At 39.5% G+C, this 20499-nt stretch overlaps 2 protein-coding genes across 8 annotated transcripts in view; one reads left to right on the top strand and one right to left on the bottom strand.

Annotated features, from left to right (window-relative positions):
* Positions 1-57: 57 nt before the first annotated feature.
* On the bottom strand, positions 58-6326 carry lztfl1 (leucine zipper transcription factor-like 1). 2 transcript variants are annotated; one of them, XM_031292948.2, is made up of 10 exons: positions 6024-6326; positions 5601-5725; positions 5259-5453; positions 2956-3010; positions 2422-2496; positions 2246-2311; positions 2067-2144; positions 1599-1775; positions 1338-1441; positions 58-1086 (listed from the first exon to the last, which is right to left on the bottom strand). In XM_031292948.2, the coding sequence occupies exons 1-10, from the start codon at positions 6024-6026 to the stop codon at positions 1068-1070; spliced, it is 897 nt and encodes a 298-aa protein (XP_031148808.1). In that variant the 5' UTR covers positions 6027-6326; the 3' UTR covers positions 58-1067. The 2 variants fall into 2 exon arrangements, with proteins under 2 accessions (XP_031148808.1, XP_031148809.1); XM_031292949.2 differs by having other exon boundaries at positions 1599-1757.
* A 1366-nt stretch (positions 6327-7692) lies between these two features.
* Positions 7693-20499, top strand: part of LOC116045286 (dnaJ homolog subfamily C member 13) — a 35706-nt gene continuing 22899 nt past the window's right edge. For 5 of the 6 annotated variants that reach the window (XM_035998042.1, XM_035998040.1, XM_035998039.1 and 2 more), the window contains exons 1-4: positions 7693-7711; positions 12857-12937; positions 18343-18418; positions 18911-19060. In XM_035998042.1, the coding sequence (XP_035853935.1) occupies positions 12870-12937; positions 18343-18418; positions 18911-19060 (294 nt within the window). In that variant the 5' untranslated portion in view covers positions 7693-7711; positions 12857-12869. Of the gene's footprint in view, positions 7712-9096; positions 9301-12856; positions 12938-18342; positions 18419-18910; positions 19061-20499 lie in introns of those variants that run through there. The other variant, XM_031292869.2, reaches the window with a different exon arrangement.

The raw sequence follows: 20499 nt of genomic DNA, 5'->3' as shown, positions 1-20499 counted from the left end.
ATTATTATGATTATGACCACCTACAAGGACTTAACTAACTAAAAAGCCACATATTTTCTTTTCAACAGCTTTTATTACCCCATACTTTGCACAATACAAACAAATGCACATCTAGTGTATTATAGGGTAGATGTATCATACTCTACAAGAGCATTACTTCATGAACATCATGTATATATTCATTTAGTTTTTTTCTCTTACACTCCATCACCCACATCAATACGAAAAGTACACAGTTAAAGATTCCAGACAAAAATATTCTATGCCCTTTGTGTAGGGAAGTAGGGAAATCATTCTAGATCACTATCCACATCATTCAATATGCAAATGCAGAAAAAATAAATTCAGCCATTTTGGTATATTTTCAATGATCAGACTTTCACAGAATGTCAGATCATTGGAAATATTTTTGTGTGAAATGCTTTTAAATCTTTAGGTAACAAATTAAAGCAGGATTGACCTCAGAAGGCCAGGAAACATTACTTTGAAGCTGTTCACTATTAATAAACAAACTGGCTTGGGATCTGCTTGGGTCTAACTCAGCTCGCTGCTAAAATTAAGACTGATCAGCAAAAATATCAATAATCATTTACCTAGTGCTAGAAAGCTAAATATCACCTATAACCATCCAATAGATAAGACTCTAACGCTTCAGGCAGACAGTGCGAATCTGTCCAATTCAGCAAATGGACAAGGCCTCTTCAAACAGGGACATTATAATAATTGCATAGAGCACTGAGGGAAGTCTGCTAGCTACTGTAAGTGAGCTCCAAAACTGAGACGTAGAAAAAAAGCACAGCTGAAGAAGGCTATCATTTGTCACTACGTGTTTCGTGTGATCAGTTGTGTGTACTGCCAACATCCCTGCTCACACTCTTCACTAAAGCCAATAACTTCTGAAGATGCCAGATAAAGCATGAATAAACAATTCCTTCCGGAAGCGCTTGTTTCTGTCTCTCTTGTGTTACAGCAGTGGAACTGATGGTTTCTTGTCCAAACAACAGTCATACATTTTGGTCCTGTCCTACCCTCTGGACACCTGTCAAACCAACTGTCTTGGGTAGCACTCATTCATTGGGCTCATATCTGAAACAGACAAGCAACAACAGTGTTACAAACCAAAAATTGGACAAACATCTTCTCAAATCAATTTTACAAGTAAAAGAAAACAGAACAGAACAAAAGTGATTCAACTTGAAGGGCAATACGATGTTTTTTGCTTGTTTTACAGTACTGCCAAATATTTTTTTCATAACATATGGTTTTTTTACGAATCGCACATTCGGGCGGGATCTGATGACAATTGCATTGTCTTACACTTAGTAATGAAAGCTCACCTCTGCAATCGTTTTCGAATTTCTTTGATCTGCTCATTTTTCTTGGTCAGGATCTCCTTCATGTTGCGGTAGGCCGCAGTTTGCTGGAACTTCTTGTCCAACTCCTGCACACCACACGCATATACAAACAGATGAAAACAACTGCACAGACGCTAAAAGCACCCATCTCAGCGGTCTCAATAATTGGGCTGCGTTGCAAGTATATCTGCTACAAAGATATCTGATTAACACTTGACATTGGTAAGCACCACAGCGGCGTACCTTCTCTGCCAACGACAGCTGCTCCTGCACTCGCAGAAGTTCATGTTTGGCAGAGATCAGGTTCTCCTGCAGATCCTTCTGAGAGGCAGATTTGGCACTAAGAGACCTTTCATAGTCCTCCCTCAGAGCTGCCACTGTGTCCTCCAGACTGCTGAGCTCCTGGGATTGAGCAGCCAGCTTGAAGGGAAATAAAACAACATACAAGTTCAGATGAAATAAATGGCAATCATTGCTAATTACTACGGAATCTAAACCCTATTCCTATACACAGTGACAGACGAAAGCAAGACTTTGGTCAGCTGGATACATACCATTCAAGGTCCAAGTTGGCAGATAAAACCAAATGACAGCAAATGTTGAGATGCAACGAAATAAAAAGTTAATAAAACAAAAGTGGTAAAATGGAAAGCCAACTCAACATGTCACAAAAGAAAATGCAAGATTTGTTAGCCCAAGTCCAAACAGTACCTGCTGTTCACCTCGCACTTTCTGAAGGTCTTTCAGAGCCCTTTCTGCCTTGGTTCTCTCATCCAGTGCACTCATTGCCTAAGAAAAGGAATCAAACCACAGAGTTAACAACGTAAACTAGTCGACGAATTATAAGAAAACTGTGTTTAAAAAAAAAAAAGTATAACTAATTGTTACACCTGGGATTCTAAAGTCCGCAGCCTGGACTTCAGTTTATCATTTTCCTCCTGTAGTCTCGCTATCTCCTGGAGAAATATTTAAGATTGGTGTGAAGTAGTGTATAAATACATGAGGGCACAACTTTCTATAATTTATCTGTATATGTAATTCATATATTCATGCACTAATTGTTTACCTTGTTAAGAAGTTCAGCCACCCCACCTTCATTCAGTGGTGCTAATAGCTTGGGTTTGTTTGTTTCCTGGTTTATCTGGGAATAAAGTAAACACTTTAGACAGAACAGTTGTTATTTCTTGATCTAAAACATGTTGGCGATGTAACGGAAACAATTAAACATATCTGGTTTGCTTTTCTTAGAAATGTGAAGGTGACGAGTTTCTGCGTTTCAGAAAAGGTGCAAATAGCTAAACCCATGATAGTATTGTGTTTCAAAGTTGATTTCTTTTTCTTTAACCATGTGTCATTAAACCACAGGTCAACCACAGTGATGTGTGACTTCTCAACTGCACAGTTGCGTGTGAAGGGCAGGCGGCCTGACATATACTGTACAACGACTTAAAAGTGTGCAGGAACGTTGCACTGCTCTCTAGCTACTGAATTCCATGTGGGTGTGAATATCCTTTGAACCTGATTATTAATAATGATTAATGACAGCGATATTGATTCTGTTTGAATTTCTACATGTGATAGAGCGGCACATTACACTCACCTTAGCAGTTTTAAAGTCAGTCTTCTCAAATTCAGCCACTTGTTCTAACAGCTCCCTATACGGGTAGAGAAGAGCAAAGAATTGGATGGTGGAATAATAAAGAACATGACAGAGAAAGGAATACAAAAAGCTTAAAATCTTATCAAATATGATCTATACATTTTAAGAATAAATGGAACCCTTGTCTATAAAATAAGAAATATCTAATCTAAACCTGTTGTCATGTATTGTACAATTTCCGCACACAGCTGTCAGCTTGCTACCACAATGTTTTTTTTGACATTACAATACTATTTGGTGGTTACATGTCTTTGGCAAGGAAAATGAACACCCTTGTTCTTGATGGCAGTTTAGCACTTAGGCTATAAGGTAATGCCTGTGGCGAACAAAACAGCTCTCTGAAAAGCTTAAATGTGGTTTTGAAAACGCAGCTGAACCCACGTAGACTGTGACATGGGGCGTATTCCTTGCTTTAGACACCGTATCAGTCACGTAGAGCTGAGCCCTTTAAAACACATTACAAACAAAAGAAGTTTTCCAAAACATGCTCAGTGTTTTAACAGGGTGAAAGGTTACAGAGGTCAGAAGTTGTGTGAAGTTCACCTGAATATCATAGAAGTACATTCAAACCTGTACATGCACTGTGGAGCTTTACAATGATAATGAGTTCATAACATGTTAAGAACAGTCAGCTGCGGAAGTTCAAATTTTATGACCCTTTGCTGCAACACTAATCTGATCATATAATGTATATGTAGTGAACATGGAAAAGCCTTGCTTCCTCAATCTCACTTGCCAAAAGAGGAACAGGATGACGTTTGCTTTGAGCTTTAATTTGACATTCAAATCCAACATTTTGAGAAACTGCCATTGATGTTCTTTCATTTCAGAACAGATTCCTCTTAATTACGACACTGTGCATTATTGATAATCTATTTAACAACCTATATGCCCTAAGACCTGACTTTATTTGCACAAAAAAGCCTTAATACATCCTTTGCCAAAATGTCAAAAGTGCAAAGTATATTCTGACAACAGTTCAGATGTAATTTATCTTCATTACTGGTATCACATGTACATGCCTGCATTGCTCAAGCTTGTTATATGAATTAAACACACTAATGTACTCTTGGCATCCTTGCTTAGTAACAACAGCAAGAATAGCCTTTTAGGTAATTCTGCTCTACTGTTTAAACTTTTTATCCCACGTGGCCACAAACTTTGTGCGACTTCACCACTTCAAAAGTATGCACTTATAAAACATGAGTTGCTAATAATCATTGACAGTAAAACAAAGATATATATTCACTTTATTTAAAGAAACAGTAGTACATTTCATTTTTAAACTATTGCTAATGTGTAACAACACGTATATGCACATTTAATTTTGCCAAATGTAAGGATTAAAGAGTTAGTTCACAAAAAATGAAAAAAGACAAATTTTCATTTACCACTAGTGGTAACAAGCAATGCAAAAAGTTTTACTTTTAGTTGGAAAAGCTTTAAGCTCAGAGACTTCTGCAGTTGGAATTGTTGAGAGGCTACATTTGAACAATTTGATTCTGGGTTGTAGTTATTTAATGCTTTCAACAACATTCACAGCTCTACCCACCTCTGTTGGATTGGACTGTTGACAGAGGTCTCAAAATATGATAATAATTATAATCATTTTTTTTTTTGTAATTTGGGTGAACTAACCTTAAAATGTAGTGAGAAAGTGGCAGAAGTTGTGGTTTTCAGGCTACCCTATTGTCACTGCAAAAAGGAAACCATTGTAATTTACATAGTTTATGCTAGCATGCAGCTTGGAAATGACCTTTTTGCCTGGCATTGACTGTAACATGCACAAGATCTAAACCTAAACAGTACTAAGGAGGAAGTGGTTCATAGTGGAGGTGTTTTTTCTCATGAACATGAAGGTGTATTGTATGGTTAGAGGCCTAGGTCATGTCTTACTTTGGTGTGGCACTCTGTTTGACCTTAAACTGTCACATCATTTTAAGTCATTTTAATTTGACAACGTTTTTACGAGAGATTTTATAAGATTTTGTGAGATTGTTTTAGATTTTCGGTGCATACAAGATCCATTTCTTGTGCACAAATGTATAAACAAGATATACATTTGTGCTCAATAAATAATAAATATTATCTTTTAGGACTAGGAGGCGTTGTATACATTCTTAATGAGAACATGATGTACTCTTGTATGAGCAAATCTGACTTTGTAACCTTTCGTCAAATGTTTGCTGGGTGTTTTTAGTCTATTATCTAAGCCTGAATGTGCTTCCTTCCTCAATGCTCACCTGTTCTCCAGCTCTGAGATATCACTCTGCAGTCGAAGGTAAAACTTCTCAGCCTGGGAGAAGAGCTGCCTGAGCAGCAGCACATTGGTGTGGGCTGTGTTGATCAGCTCCATCTCCACCTCCCCACGCACCACCGCCTGCAGCCCGTCCAGCATCTCCTTCACTTCGTCCACTGTGAAGGTTTCCTCCACCAGCCTTCAGAGGGAAACATACGTGCACACGGGCATTAACATTACAGTTATATCTGAACTGAAGAGCACTTCGTTGTTGTATTATACATTTGTTATATAGTTGATTTTCCATACAAACAATGATACCAAAAACATAAGTATGATCAGTCACCTGCTATCTTTGAGTTCTTCAAAGCATGAGTCAATAGTCTTTAGTCTCAGGACCATCTTTGAACGTGCAAAACGCATGTAATTGATGACTTCATTCTGATGGTGTTCATTAAACCCAAATTCAGCCTACATGGAGACAAAAAGAGAAAAAAATAGTAAAGAGACTGTCACCAAAGGTGAAAGATGGACAGAGAAAGAGAGAAGCTGTAATGGAAACCACAACTAGCTTATAAGCTAACCTGAAGAAGATTCCCCCCTGCTAATATGTGACGGCCTATTCACATGAGCTTGCACATACAACGTGCTATCTTTGTGATGCTTGCTAACTGTCTACCCGTCTTTGAATAAAACAGAGCGAGAAGATTAGTAAAAGCAAACAGTTGGACTGGCTAATCATAAACAGCAAATGTTCGCAGCTACTTACCATGGTGGCTGTGCAGCTAACGTTAACGTTACTAAGTTAGCTAGCTTGTAGACTGATATGATTCAAAAGAAAAATGGGTGGCCTCTAATTTAGGCCACGTAGCGAACAGACTAGAAGGTAATGGTAATATGCTGGATTCGAGGGCTCTAGTAAACTATATTAGACATATATTTCAACTCGGTGAAGGAGTTAACGGGGGTTATATCATAGCTATAAGATTATCTGGCAGATTGGCTAGCTTAGCTATCCAGCTAGTGTTTGCCTTCAGAATGCCTTGGTAACGGAGAATAGCGTCATTGCCTTGGTTACTAGAGGTGCGTTCAGCTGCGCTACGTACAACGTGTAACCAAAAGTGATATGGTTTAGGACTACTAAAATATAAGATATCTTAATGCAACTACATTGTCGTAATCGCCAAATTGCATATACATACATATAGACACTTAATTGTAATTAAATACGTTAATAAATAGTTTACAATGCAAATATTTATTTATTTTATATTTATTTACTTGAATTTATTTAAGTAAATATTTATTTAATTGAATATCCTGCCATATATAGTACATGGATGGCAACTTTAGACTTAGCAATATCAAATCCAGAGGTCCTGTAAATGTCCGCCAACATGTTTTCTAACGAAAATGTTTGTCCAAAAATATCTACAGTTCGTCACTCTAAGGGGTAATTCTTAAAAAGGTGCATTTATATTTTTTTGTCAAAACATGATGACCACCACGTCCGACTATTTCGTCATTCATTGCTATTTATTTTATCAAGGATCTTACAGGTTATAGGTACAAGAAGGTTAAGATAATTTGACTTAAATCTACAAGATGAATATTATGTCAACAAACTGGGCCTGTTTGTCAATGTAAAGTATTAAGCAGTAGATGGCAGTATTGAGCTAGAATTGTGAAAGGTCCTGAGAAGATTTAGGCCTCTGCTCCTCATTAGCAGTTCACACTGAGAGAATCTACACTCCCGCCTATGCCTTTTTCTGTGACTCTTAAGTGTATATCACATGCCCTAGTGTGAATTAATAGTTTCATAATAAAGCTTCAGATTGGGATCGCAACATCTCAAGCTACTGGTCAAAACAAGATTATATTTGACAATGACTGGCCCAACTTTGACTGCATCTCTCAGTCACATTAAACCACTGCCAGTCTGTTTTGAAGTATACTGTTTTTCTTTTGTATCTTCAAACATTTTCCACATCCATATCTCTCTAAATTCCTGATTGCAGATAATGCAGTTTGGTAAACTAGTTTAGGCATATGGCAGTGTTTATATTTTCATATTTACAACATAATTATCCAGCTATTAGTATTCTGTTAATGCATGTTTCTATTGATTAACTGATGGGACTCATCATGGCTGCTTCTCCATCAGTTAAACTAATTTGACTCCATGTGATCCAAATAAAAACTTAAGAGATTCTGTTGCGCTGTCTACTTGTAATATGTTACTGAAGCCAAAAGGACATCCCTATCCGTTTAATGAAACTTTTCTTCCTCATGTCTCTCTCGCTGTAATTAAATTAGACTAACAGGCAGCACATGGTTGTTCACATAATCAGATGCCTCAAAATGTGACCACTTGATGCTCCCCTGCCCGCTCAAATTCACTGTGCAACATCAGTCAGCCACACAGACCAAGATGTTTCCCCTTTACCTTCAATCGCGGTGAGTCACTTACAATTTGAGACAGAGACTAGACACCACAAGGTTAAAACCTTATTCTGGAGGGTTACAAGTCATAGATTCCTTTCCTCAGTTTTTGTTAAAGTCCCATTTGTTGGTGCTGCTTTTTTACCGTGGTCAGTTAGACCATAGTGGTTACTTTCATTATTCACATAGCTCTTGTGGTGGAACCAAAATTAGTGAGTGTTGATGTCATATCTGCAACTGGTCTATGAACTATACTTTTGCAAACTGTCAAAGATATTAGATTGTAGAAGAATGTAGGTCATTGCAATAGCAGAAGTATGCAAAGAAACCATTCGAATGAGAGCACAACAATTTAATATGTAATAAACAATAAAGCAATGACAAGCGGTTGACACATGCATTTTAAGTAAACTGTTGTAGTAGGAAGGATATAGGACAAAATACAAACATCCATATTTGACACCTATTGCTGTATGGTGAACCTCAGGAAATACATTTTGCAAAGGGGATCGGAATCAAAATCAGAATCAGAATCAGAAAAAGTTTTATTGCCAAGTACATTTTTTACACATACAAGGAATTTGGATTGGTGTTGTTGGTGCATGTCACACATTCTCTAAATATAAGAAGGATCAGAAGAATCAAAAAATATAAGCATACATATATACACACACAGTACGTAATAACAAAAAAATAAAAATAAGAATAAAATAAGTGAAATAAAATAAGTTAAGTAAAAAGGAATGGAACGGTACAGCAGAGTTGTGGTGTTGACTTTGATGGCACAAATTTGTGTATGTGCCTGTATGTGTGTATGTGTGGTGTAAACTACTTCTATTATAGCAGTGGTATTGCTGCATTGGTGTCCCTAGAGGGCATAATAATATTTCTTCCCCCATGTGTATCCTTTTTACCCAGCAGGCTACTGCTACCTAGAAGAATAAAAAGAAAAACAACAAATACCAGGTTGAATTGGCATTTAAGTGTTTTTACAATCTTCTATAGCTATCAAGAAGCAAAATATGCAAAAAAAGGAGGTGTAGGCGAGGCGTACATGTAGAAATAGTGTAATTCAGTTTCCATTTCATCAGATCAATTCACAAAGATTATTTAGACAGCCATTATCAAGCTGACTGACCAGTCTATATTTGAGTCTTTGTTGCACATTTTAAACTGTCGCTTATTCACCCTTTAGTTTCAAATGAGCACAAATGGAAACTAAAGATTCTACTAAATAACCCAGTCAGCACCAGCCTAGCACCAGCCCGGCACAAAAAAACTGTTCCGAGGTCAGTTTCGGCTGTATGTATCAATACAAACACTCAAGGAAATTAAGAACAACAGATCTCGGGTCGGCATCTCGATAATTCCGCGTCCCGACAAACCAATCAGCTGACAGCCGCATGACAGGCAGGCCTCACGCGTGCGCAGTAGCTCACTTTTGGTATCAGGAATATGGCAGCGTCCTGAGCCCTATTGGGGGGAATACGGCGTAACTGAGCACCTACAGCATCAGAGTGGGAAAACGGAGAAGCACCGGTCGCAATCAGGAGGGTGGGGGGCTGAGGGACGGCTACGATTAATACCCGTTAGCGATTTTACAGGTAAATGCACCCGCTACCACCTGCCACTGTCTTCAAGCCATCTTCTCCATGTTTGCTTGATTGAACCCCGCGGCTAATGCGACTAGCTAGCTCTACTGCAAGGCAGAACCTGTGTGAGTGATGTGCTAGTTAGCCGCTAGCTTGTGGCTAACCCAACATTAGCCTGCCACAGCCCCTTTTTTGCATTTGGCAAACAAACGCTGACAAAATTAATGTCTGAACTATTTGTTATTCTAGTTAGAAGGAGCAGCAGTGTCGACATCATTGAAACGGTGCTCTCGTGCTTGTTTTTAGCCAGACAGTTGTAGGCCCGCTGCAATGAAGCAGAGCTAAGCGCTTGAGATGCAGGTAACGTTAACGTTAATGCTGCTTGTCATGGATTTACTTGACAGGTCGGGACCCAGCGCACATCCTCAAATGGATTTATAGAATCGCCCTTAGCCATTTGAACGCATTTCATGTAACTTCTCTCTTACAGAAGTACATACGATTTTGCAAGCAAGTGGTTCATTGAATGCTCAGAGAGCCATTACGATAAAGTAGTGCTTGACCGTAAAGTTACCGTCTTGGCAGAGAGATTGCTTCATGTAATTGGCAAATAAAGGGAGGACATTGCAACACATCTTAAGTGCAGAAAAAAAGCTTCCAAGAAGAAAACCACATCGCAGAAACTAGCATGATATTCCCGTTATGTCCCTGGCTATGGCAAGGCTCCTGATAATATTTGATCAAATTCATATGCGATTCTGAAGGCCCAGATGTCTCCTGTACAGTAGATGTCTTTTGTATTGCTTTAAACTGCTTAGCTATTATTGTACTGTTAGTTCAGCTACGGTCATACCTTTATGTTCAACATAATTTTAAATGGAGGTGTAAAAAATGGTTAGGGCCATAAGCCATATAATGACGTAATTGCAGATGATCGTTTGACCCTTGTACTCACACTGATGCTGAAGTTTTCATATTCTTTATATTGTGCATTTTAAAAGAAAACAGGTGATCCAATTTTTTTCTCCAAACAGCTGTGAGAAACAGGGTAGAAAACAGACTTAAATAGACAGCAAAAGAGCAGTCTACACAATATTACATGTTAACTGTCATGGCACTTAAAGTATAACTGTGGCTTGGTCTAGTTAGTCAGTAATATGGTTGAAAGTTAGTTTTCAGTTGTTAAGATGGGTCCCATTTAGAGGTGTGATACAATCCTATTAGCAGTGCTACTTGGTTGAAGAAAGCAAATATACACTATGGGATTGTACCAGAGTAATAGAAATGGATTTTTGAAATTCATTTTATTTCTATGGATTGTACTGACGGTCACAGCTAGGTTAGCAATCACCAAAAGCTGTGCTTGTTAAAGTTTCTAAAAAGTTGTGTGACCTGTCAGGAACAAGTTATCATGTAAATGTTCTTTGCTTTAGGACTGGTTCCATTTATATTTACTTCACAGTCCTCCTATTTACTTTTCTTTCTTTTTTTGCTAAACTCAGTCAAGGATATTCCATGAATAATTTGCTATTGATCTGCTATATAGGCAGGAAGAGGTCGGTGGGGTAATCACATGACCCAATCCTGCAATCTGCCTTGGTCTTTTTTTACACTCATCACAGCTCTCAACCCTGTAATATAATAAAAACTGCTCTGCCCTCTGCAGCAGCAAAGAGCACACTGTGCACTGCTTGCTGCTAACATCTCCTATTGTACATTCCATCAGTCCCCCCACTTTGGATTAGATTCATTATGCAGCTCCGTAAATGCGTGTTTGAAAAGAAAAAAACGGTTGATGAAAAACTTGGCTCTTGACTGTTCCTTGCACCGTTGATTCTCCAGCACAGGCATCAATTATTAAGACGCCGACACTGGCTAATGTCTAAAGATTCTCGTCCAGTGTTGTGGCCCCTGAAAGAAGCTTGTATTTTTCGTCATGCCCTCTCTGAACACCAGACAATTGTCCCCTCGGTGAATGGTGGATTCCATCATTTTGGGGGCTATTTTGCTCTCCACACACTGAAATGGAGAGGAAGGAACACTGGAGTCAGATTTTTCCAGGATCCTGGCAGAATGCTGACACAGGTTCCCCTTGTCACATTGCAACTGCCAGCAATGTACTGCACTAAGGATAGGAGAGGCAGTTATTCCCTCAATTTACTCTATTCTGCTCTGTTGACTGCTTTGCCTTTCATTTATAATGTCTTTAATTTGTTTGAAAAAATCTGTAACAGAGCATCACTCTTAATCATCCCACCGATGCTATTTGGTTCGTCCTAGTTGGAAAAGGAAACTTCGGATTTAGTGACAAGAATGTGGATCCTTGTTAATCTGTAATTTTCATTCAAATACTGCAATGGGCCAAAGCACTAAGACATGGCCGAACCCCTGTTTGTCTATAGCGATCAATAGGCCACACTGGCTTTGCACCAGACTTTTTTGACAGACGCTCAGCTGGTGCACTGTTTTGTGCCTGTGATATCAGGCTGGAATGAAAGACCTTTCTTTCCTCTCAGTTTTGCTGAGCAGGTTGTTTCCCAGTTGTTGTTGCCTTAACTTTGCCACTTTACAAAGTGAGTTTGTGAAAATGCACCCATAAAGGAGAGAGTGAGGATGTCAAAGAGAGATTTATAATACAGAAGTCATGTGCTACCACATGCGTTGATGCTACGGTTCATAGCTGAGCTAATGACGGTGAAGAATCAGCCAGTCGTGGAGCGATGGACTGCTCATGGATTACTCTGTCGTTATAATCACGGTTTACTCTGCATTAGTTCTGTAGCCGAGGGAGCGTCTGGTGGGAGTCGCTCCCTTCAAGCTGTAAAATGTTGAATGACTGTGTGAAGTGTGTGTTTCAGTATATTGGAATGTGTACTATATAAACTTGATGTAGTAATGACTTGTGAAGGTACACGTTATGTGGTGACTTCTTATAGAGCTGACATTAACTGAGACATGGAGAGCCATTGGTTATCATTCTTCCCCTCTGCTGTGTGATTAAAAATATAACACTTTCTCTCAAGTAATGTTCAAATATACATCCTCCACCTATTTATTTTCTGAACTCTTCTCTGCGCTAAAAATGTAAAAGGTAGGGATGTCCCGATCAGGTTTTTTTGCCCTCAAGTCCGAGTCATCTGGTTTTGAGTATCTACCGATACCAAGTCCCGATCCGATACTTCTATAATAATTCAACTTTATAATACCTCCAGACCGCAGACATACTCGCGCTTTCCGCTTCAAGGTGCTTCCGTGTTCTACTTTGCCGGCATTTAACCAATAGCGTCTCTGCAACAAAGTGATGTCATGCCGCACGTGTTGCTGTTTCTGTGTGGAGTCAAAAGGGTCTAACTCTGTGCCACCGCCTAACTATAGATGTGTTAAAAAATAATGAGAATATATATACATATATATCCGAGTCCTGATCGGGAGGTAACGTCCGATTCCGATCGAGTCCGAAACCACGTGATCGGGCCCGATTTCCGATCACGTGATCGGATCTGGACATCCCTAGTAAAAGGGCTTGCTTTTTTATTCTAGTCTTAATAACTTTTGTTCTGTTTTGTAGGTCCTGTGAAAAGATGAATGTCGTCAAAGAAAACAAAGACCTGGCCTGTTTCTACACCACCAAACACTCCTGGAGGGGAAAGTAAGCCACACAACTCCACCTCCACATCTTCTTTACATTGGTGTACAAGGCAACATTAACCTAAACCCTTCCCTTCATCACCTTGTAAAGACAGTTTGGGAAAATGCTAAAAATCCTGACTCAGTACTTCATTGTGTTGACATCCTTATCTTAGCCAGGGACAGGAGGTTTTCAGACCACTGCCAGCAGTCACTCATTAGCACTAATGTTTTGTCATATTGACCTTATTATAACATGTTTTGAGGTATTGACACAAATAGATTTGAATTGGTAGAATACATTACATTAGAATAAGGCCATCATACTTTATCTATGCTGTAAACATATGTCTGAATGGCCCAACGTCCACAATCATCTAGTGCACAGGGTATCTGTTTTCATGTTAGAGATTATAGGTAAATTACACCCCTAAAGCTAGATGGGACTTGATGTACATCCTTGGTGGCCCTCAAAGCTAAAGAATGGACAGGTTTCAGTTTGAGCAGTGAGCCAGTGGGATCACATTACCAGTACCTGCTTTCTAAATGTCTTTGTCCCATTAAGGCCTGCCATTGACTTTGGTAACTTAAGCAGGGCTGCAAAGCATTAGCCATCATCAAGGCTTCATCCTGCTAATGCTTCCTGAAGTGTCCGTCAGAGTCGAGTGTAGATGTATGTGTGGTGGACACTGGAGGCCAACGCCCCATTCAGAACGACACAGTGGCGCCGTTTAAGATGGTTGATTTGAAAAGGTCTACACATGTCAGCTGGGTTAACCCGGGTTTACCATGGGTCGCTCACTGAACAGGCATCTCTATTAGGGATGGAAACTTAATTTATTGATAATAACATTTGAAGGTCATTCAGCTGACTCACCGAAGCGAGAGAGATGAGAGCACAGGACAATATGAGTGACCATGAGAGAGCGAGTAAGCAGAGAGAAATAAAAATGAAACCTAATTGTATGCTTCTGTAATGCATTTCTGTGATTTCTCAGTGAAGCTTAACTTACAGTTGCAGACACTCGTGTACAAGTGCTGACAACTAGAAATGATCTTTTGACAGCAGTGTATGAATGGGTCAAACGCAATTCAGTAGATCTTTGTCATCTGCCCGTCTGCTGTATGAAAAGGGTGCAACTCACACAGAGCTTTAATAGGCCAACAGAAAGAGAAAGAGGTGTCATGTCAGGATATCCTTCTCTCTCATCTTGCTTCAATACCAACCGCAGATATCGTAGGCTACTTTTGTCTTCAGTGGGTAGTAAATCACAAAAACTAATTCTCCAGTTGGATTGTTTACCAACTAATTTAGTCTTTAACATTAAATCATAGCATTAATTGTATTGTATTTGATACATATATGCATTGTATTTTTTTCTGCCAGAGTGATAGATTAAAAAAAAAAAAAAAAAACTTACTTGTTGTTAGCCAAAGCAGAATGTACCAGGTTTAATTAAGCATGGCCTCAGATAGAGGCCGCAGGATCATGTCAGACTTAAACAGGTACAGTTTCACAGATGAAAGGAGTACAGCTCTTCACTGTGAATACAGACCATGTTTCCGAAAGTAAACTTTAATTAGACTCGTCTGCAATTAGCGCGCTCCTTTTGGCCATATATAAAAAAGGAATTTAGTTCTTTTACCCTTAGATCCTGCCACAGGCAATTTTCTACAATAGTTAAAATTACAATAGATCTTTACTGCTGTAGTTTTGCTTTACTGCAGCAGCATTTTCCCTCCATATGTGCCCGTGTTCATGTTTAATTCAAGTCTTGTGACTCTAGCTTGTAGAGAATATTGGATTTGTGTTGCGTGTGTGCGTGATTTTTGACAAATTGATTGTCATTTAAGTTTTCAAGCACAACACTTCTCTACACTTTTTTTCAGAGCATGACAGTGCAAATCACAATCTTCTTTGCACATTCTTTGAATACTTCTTTATGTTGTTCCTCAACAAAAGGAAGCTACAGATGCTCAAGATATATTTTATATTTGCTGTTTTACATACCAGTAAATACCATGGGCTGTAACATGGTCTTATATAGTTTCACTTGTTCTCCTCATACCACTCTTTGCATCCTTGAAGTCTAGTGTTTGTTGAGTCTTGTACGGAAGGATTATGTTGTGTTGTCCAAGCTTCTTATGCAGTCAAACAAATCATTAGCTCAGTCTTCTTTGTGAGAAATTTTGATTAAAGAGGAGAGGCAGTGGTTAAGTGGACTTAGTTAGATACAGGAAGTTGCTCAATGTGATATTATGAAACCCTTGGAGTGGAAGGAAAAGCTGTAAAGACATACTGTACAGTAAGACTGAATGTAGAGTAAGCTTTAACTTATCACAAACTATATCTGTGGTGTGAACTGTACCTGTAAAGCTTGTTTATAGCACTCTTTTCTCCTCATGTATTTCCTTTTTATGGAAGAGTTAAAGGACCTTTCCACTGTTTTAGACCATTTAGTACAAATTGCACATGTATTACATTACTTTTGACCTTTGTTCAAGGCATACTGTACCAGAGTAATTAAGATTTTTGGAAATGCTTTTCTACAATCACGACAATTATTGTTTTTCATCCATTCCAGTCCTGTATGAAAATCAACGTCATGTCTGCTCTTCATTTACGTCAAACAAACTAAATAATCTAAGCAGACATGGTGCTTTCCTAGGGTAGTTTCAAGTAGTTTCAAGTCTTGGCTTAGTTGTTTTTCATATCTTTGTATGAATGAAAATTTGAACCACAGCAGCATGAGTTGTAAAATGATCAGCAGTAAAAATCAAGTATACGTGATTTGTTTTAGCCAAAACATGCAAAAACACTGGTAAGGTTATTTAAATTCCTAGGGTCTCTACATATTATAATAAATATACTAATTTACTCCCCCAAATTCACCTTAAAGTGCCCATATTATGAAAAAATCACTTTTTCTGGGATTTGGGGTGTTATGTTGTGTCTCTGGTGCTTCCACACACACACAAACTTTGAAAAAAATCCATCCATGCTGTTTAGAGTGAGATACAGTTTCTGAATGTGTCCTGCCTTCAGTCTCTGGGTGAGCTGTTCAAAATCGGCACGAGCAGGCTAACCGCAACCATTAGCTCGTAGCGTTAGCATGCTAACGCTAATGCTAACGCTAGCATGCTAACGCTAGCATGCTAACACTAGCATGCTACCTCGTTCTCAGTAGCAAAGCACTGCTACAACACACACAAGTTCACCATAATCTACAAAATAACTACTTACATGTGCGCCCTCATTTAGAAGTCTCCCAGCTAATCCTGCCTTGTAACTGACCGAAGTTGTAGAAACAGCCTTTCTTTTACTGTCTATGGAGCTAGCTAGCTGACATGATCTACATCTGAGCTACTGGGCATGTGCAGTGCAATCAAAGATAGTACAGAAGAAGAAGAAGAAAAGAGGTCTCACTCTGTAGCTAAAACAGAGACCAGGTGAAAAGAGGATCTGCAGCAGTGAGAGAGAGCACTGCAGTACAACAAAAATATGGTGTTTTTTGAAAATTAAACTATGTGAACCTATTCTGGTACAACCTTAAAATACAATTATGAACCTGAAAATGAGCATAATATGGCTGCTTTAATCTCATCCTACCTTCCTACATGCAGGCAGTCAAATTTCCAAAACATCTACAAAACAAAAACTAGTGTTTTGTATTGTCACAAAGGAATATGTCTGTGAAGGTCACAAAGGAAAAGATGTACAGTCAAAATGTAAGATAAGGGTTAGACATTGCCTTTGTACCAAGATAGAATTAAGGAGGGGGATACAGAGAATGAATAATTAATAATGAACTAAGGTCAAGACTTGCAGAGAGACAGCACCCTGAGATCAGGACAGAGTTGTGGTCCAAGATGACGGAAACTGAGAATAGTGGAAAGAAAAGCTCAGTGTGAGAGTAGAATTAAGTCATTTGTACATTTGTAAATGCTTATCTAATGGGGAAGGTACACAAAAAGGATGTGACATTTGTATAAGTGAAAAAGGAAGGACTGACTGTGGGATGTGCCTGGACCTAATATTCCACTCCGGCCTTGCCTCAGGCCACTGCTCGACCTGTCTGTTTATGTTAGTCATGTGCTCTGTATACAAGTCCGAATGCATTATGCGGAAGTAACCTCTCAATTTGACTTCTTTTTACTCTGCTTTTTGATAGGATTAGCCGATAACTTCACCAGACCTCTTAATGTTAGCCAGTCATGGCGGATGCGCAAAAAAGAAAGGAGCCTAGTCAGCATGTTCAGTGTGCCTGCTAATACTGCTATGGAGGTGCTAAAAGAACATGTTGTACATGCATGTATACCAGATACAAATAATAAACACTTACATTTAACACTGACATAAATCTAAAAACCTCACCAAACCATTTTTTTACATAACCAAAACCCTCAAATGACCCTTTTTCAAATCAAACAGCAGGCAGAATGCTATGAATTGGGCAGAAATTCCAACTGAAACTGTTGGCAATCAAGCACACACAGACGTGCCTGCCTGCTCATACACACACACACACACACACACACACACACACACACACACACACGCACGCACACTTGCATGCACATGTCACTCAGCGTAACATGCAGAAAAATTGGCAAAATTGAAGTTTAGACTTCCTTCCTACTGTGTGAGAAAGTCCCACTCTCACCACAGTTCCGATGAAAAGTTGTTTCAGAATCAAAGGGTGACTCATTGAAAAACTGTTAACGTACGATAAGTTGTGACCTTTCATTTTAAAGTCACTGAGATGCCTAATGTGGTAAATGCATACAAAGAGTAGCAATTTCTCAAGCAGTAATGGTACTATTAAGAAATCATAGCTGCATTGCTTAAGCCTGGTATTACATGTCAATACTGAATAGTGAGAATTAAGGCTGAATGGTAATGACTTTCAATGCAGCTAACTGTCTGGCTATCACAGTTTTGAAAGTGGCAGTTAATAATATTTTCTCATCTTTTCATCCTGTGTGTGCCTTACCTCAACCATTACCTCATAAAATGTCTGGAAACTGACATAATAAACCTGTATGAGGATGATATCGTCACTTAACCAAGCCCCAGTGACGTCACCTATCCTTGACTCATCATTAGCTTACGGAGGGCTACAAATGGACCCTTTTCCTCGCAGTCCATCCTGCAGACGTAATGGAGCTTTATTTACGTAATGAGATATATTTGACCCATTGGGAATCTTGAGATTCCAAGTTATCAGGGCTAACTGGATCGGTTAGCTTTGCTTCAGCTAACCCCCACATGTTTGAAGGGCCGCCACACATTGAGCCTTCTTCCTCATATTGACTGCTAATGTTATGCAACTGCCTGCGACTGCCTGCACTGTTGTAGTGTTGCTGCCATGGGTGGTTGGTGATGGGTAGGCTGTGTTTCTGACTCATCCCATCTCTGTGTTCCAGGTACAAGCGAGTCTTCTCAGTGGGGACGTATGGCATTACCACTTACAACCCTGCCACGCTAGAAGTAACAAATCAGGTCAGTGTATATGCAGCCTGTCGTAGAGGAACTCTGTCATTCAGGAGCCTTTTCTCCTCTATAGCTACCAGTGCCTCACAGGCGCTTGTGGCATGTGCTGTTCTTATTTCTTTGATGTGACTAATGAAAATCCATTTGAATACATTGTTGTAACTGTTAATAATATACAGTATTTGTCAGCAATTATAACTTCTCTTATAAAAACATAGTTTATATCCTTACAACTGTGTTTTACTATTTCGTCATTCATTACCTGTTCATACATTAGCCTCTATTTACGGGTGTCCACAGGAGGAGTTACAACTGTTAACAAAAACATTAATAAACACTTTATTATTACTACATAATGTGTAATAAACCATTTATTAAATGTTTGTATACTGCTTATAAATGCAAAAAAGGGGATTTAAAGTACCATAACATCTTTTTTTTTTATGTTCAAACTGCTTGTGTGTGACTATAACTCTGTGTTGTTGCTGTCTGTGGTACCAGTGGCCTTATGGGGACATCTGTGGTATCGGTCCGGTAGGAAAAGGTCAGGGAACGGAGTTCAACCTTACATTCCGCAAAGGCAGCGGCAAGAAGTCTGAAACACTCAAGTTCTCAACAGAGCACCGGACAGAGCTGCTCACAGAAGCACTGGTGAGGACAAACACTCATCAATTCACCCCCATCATTCACAATGACTAAACAGACCTCATACACATATTTATTAAAAGGCTCTCAGAAGTGGTGTTTGATGTGGCTGATCCACACTTTTTAGTTGTGTCACAGCTGTACATTTTTGCTGTGTTGTTGAAGCAAAGTCAATTAATGTATGATGCACTGTTTGGGAATGCAGTGCTTGCAAATCACAGGCCCTTTGACTCACTGTAGGTGCTTATCAGAAACATGAATCAGCAGATAGTTTGTTACTGTGAAGAAATAAACTCATTATGCTGATGTGTTCTAATGACAAGGAGGAGGTATTTCCCCATAGAACTAATTAAACGTTCGGCTGTCCGACAGTCTGGCAAAAAGCAGGCCTTTCCATTCATTTTGAATGGGGGTAGTGCGTTTAGGCTGCTGTAGGAGGGACAACACAGCGGGCCTGCGGCGAAAAGTTGAGACCGACTCAACTTTTGGAAAACGCAACCCCACGTCACGCTGCAGTGGCCAATAATGTAACCGGCGACCGGTGTCTTTTGAGCTTTAGTTTGAGGCGGTGTGAGAAACCCGTACAGTAAACTGGAAACATCACTGCCTTTATTGTTGCTGCAAAGTTTTAAAACACTGCGAGCATAAAAAACACACCACAAGCACTGAACTGCCCGGGAGTTTGTGTAATAGCTGAATGTTTCCTGCAATAACAAAGCACTCGCTATGTCTCGCTGGTCTCTTTTCTATCTCTGTCTGTCCTGTGAAATAAAGCTGCCTTTAAGCGCGGTTGGAAACGTCGACATCTATAAACGATCTGACGGAAAACAGTGATTGTGAAATATAAAGTTTATTTGTGCTTCGTTTGGGGGTTAAAGGTTAACTATGCCGTTTCTTTTTTTTTTTTTGCTTAATTTACCTTAACTGAACAGCTTCGGAGTCATTGGAATGGTTATATGACTTTTTTCGAGTTGAATGGTCGTCTCGCTCCCCCCTAGCGCCTGTGAGCGGAAAAACAACTTCGGCCGGCCTCAACGTCAGGAAGTATCGCGTGCTATCAGGTCTCGCGATGTAACGAATTTCTTCACAGCACTGCACACATACGCCCATTCAGGAACCGGCTAACAAGATAGCAATGGAGTTTTTCACACTATCGTCATGGCTGAGCCGGCTAAAAAGAAGCAGAAAGCTAGGAAAGCATTGTCGGAAGGAATAGAGAAAGAGGAAACGGCAGACTGACCGAACGAGGAGTCAGACACAAGTAAACATAGGAGCTGCCAAATATCTATTCTGACGCTGTAGGGGGAGCTCTATAGAGAAACCTGCGAGCAAAAAGCGAGAAAACAGCGAAGAAATGGCCAAAACTGCATAGCGCCCCTTTAAAGAACACAACAGGACCTCACATACAGTAAATGGGCCAATTCCCCCCCCCCCCCCGCCAGACC

The sequence above is a fragment of the Sander lucioperca genome, chromosome 23 (assembly GCF_008315115.2).
Source record: "Sander lucioperca isolate FBNREF2018 chromosome 23, SLUC_FBN_1.2, whole genome shotgun sequence".
Taxonomy (NCBI): domain Eukaryota; kingdom Metazoa; phylum Chordata; class Actinopteri; order Perciformes; family Percidae; genus Sander; species Sander lucioperca.
Note: the sequence above shows the minus strand (reverse complement) of the source record. Positions and strands in the feature narration are given on the sequence as shown.

Coding starts and splice junctions, on each gene's coding strand:
- lztfl1 (XM_031292948.2), bottom strand. Junction 2,312..2,421: donor TGGCTGAACTTCTTAACAAG/GTAAACAATTAG, acceptor ATATTTCTCCAG/GAGATAGCGAGACTACAGGA. Junction 1,442..1,598: donor AGCTGTCGTTGGCAGAGAAG/GTACGCCGCTGT, acceptor TGTGGTGTGCAG/GAGTTGGACAAGAAGTTCCA.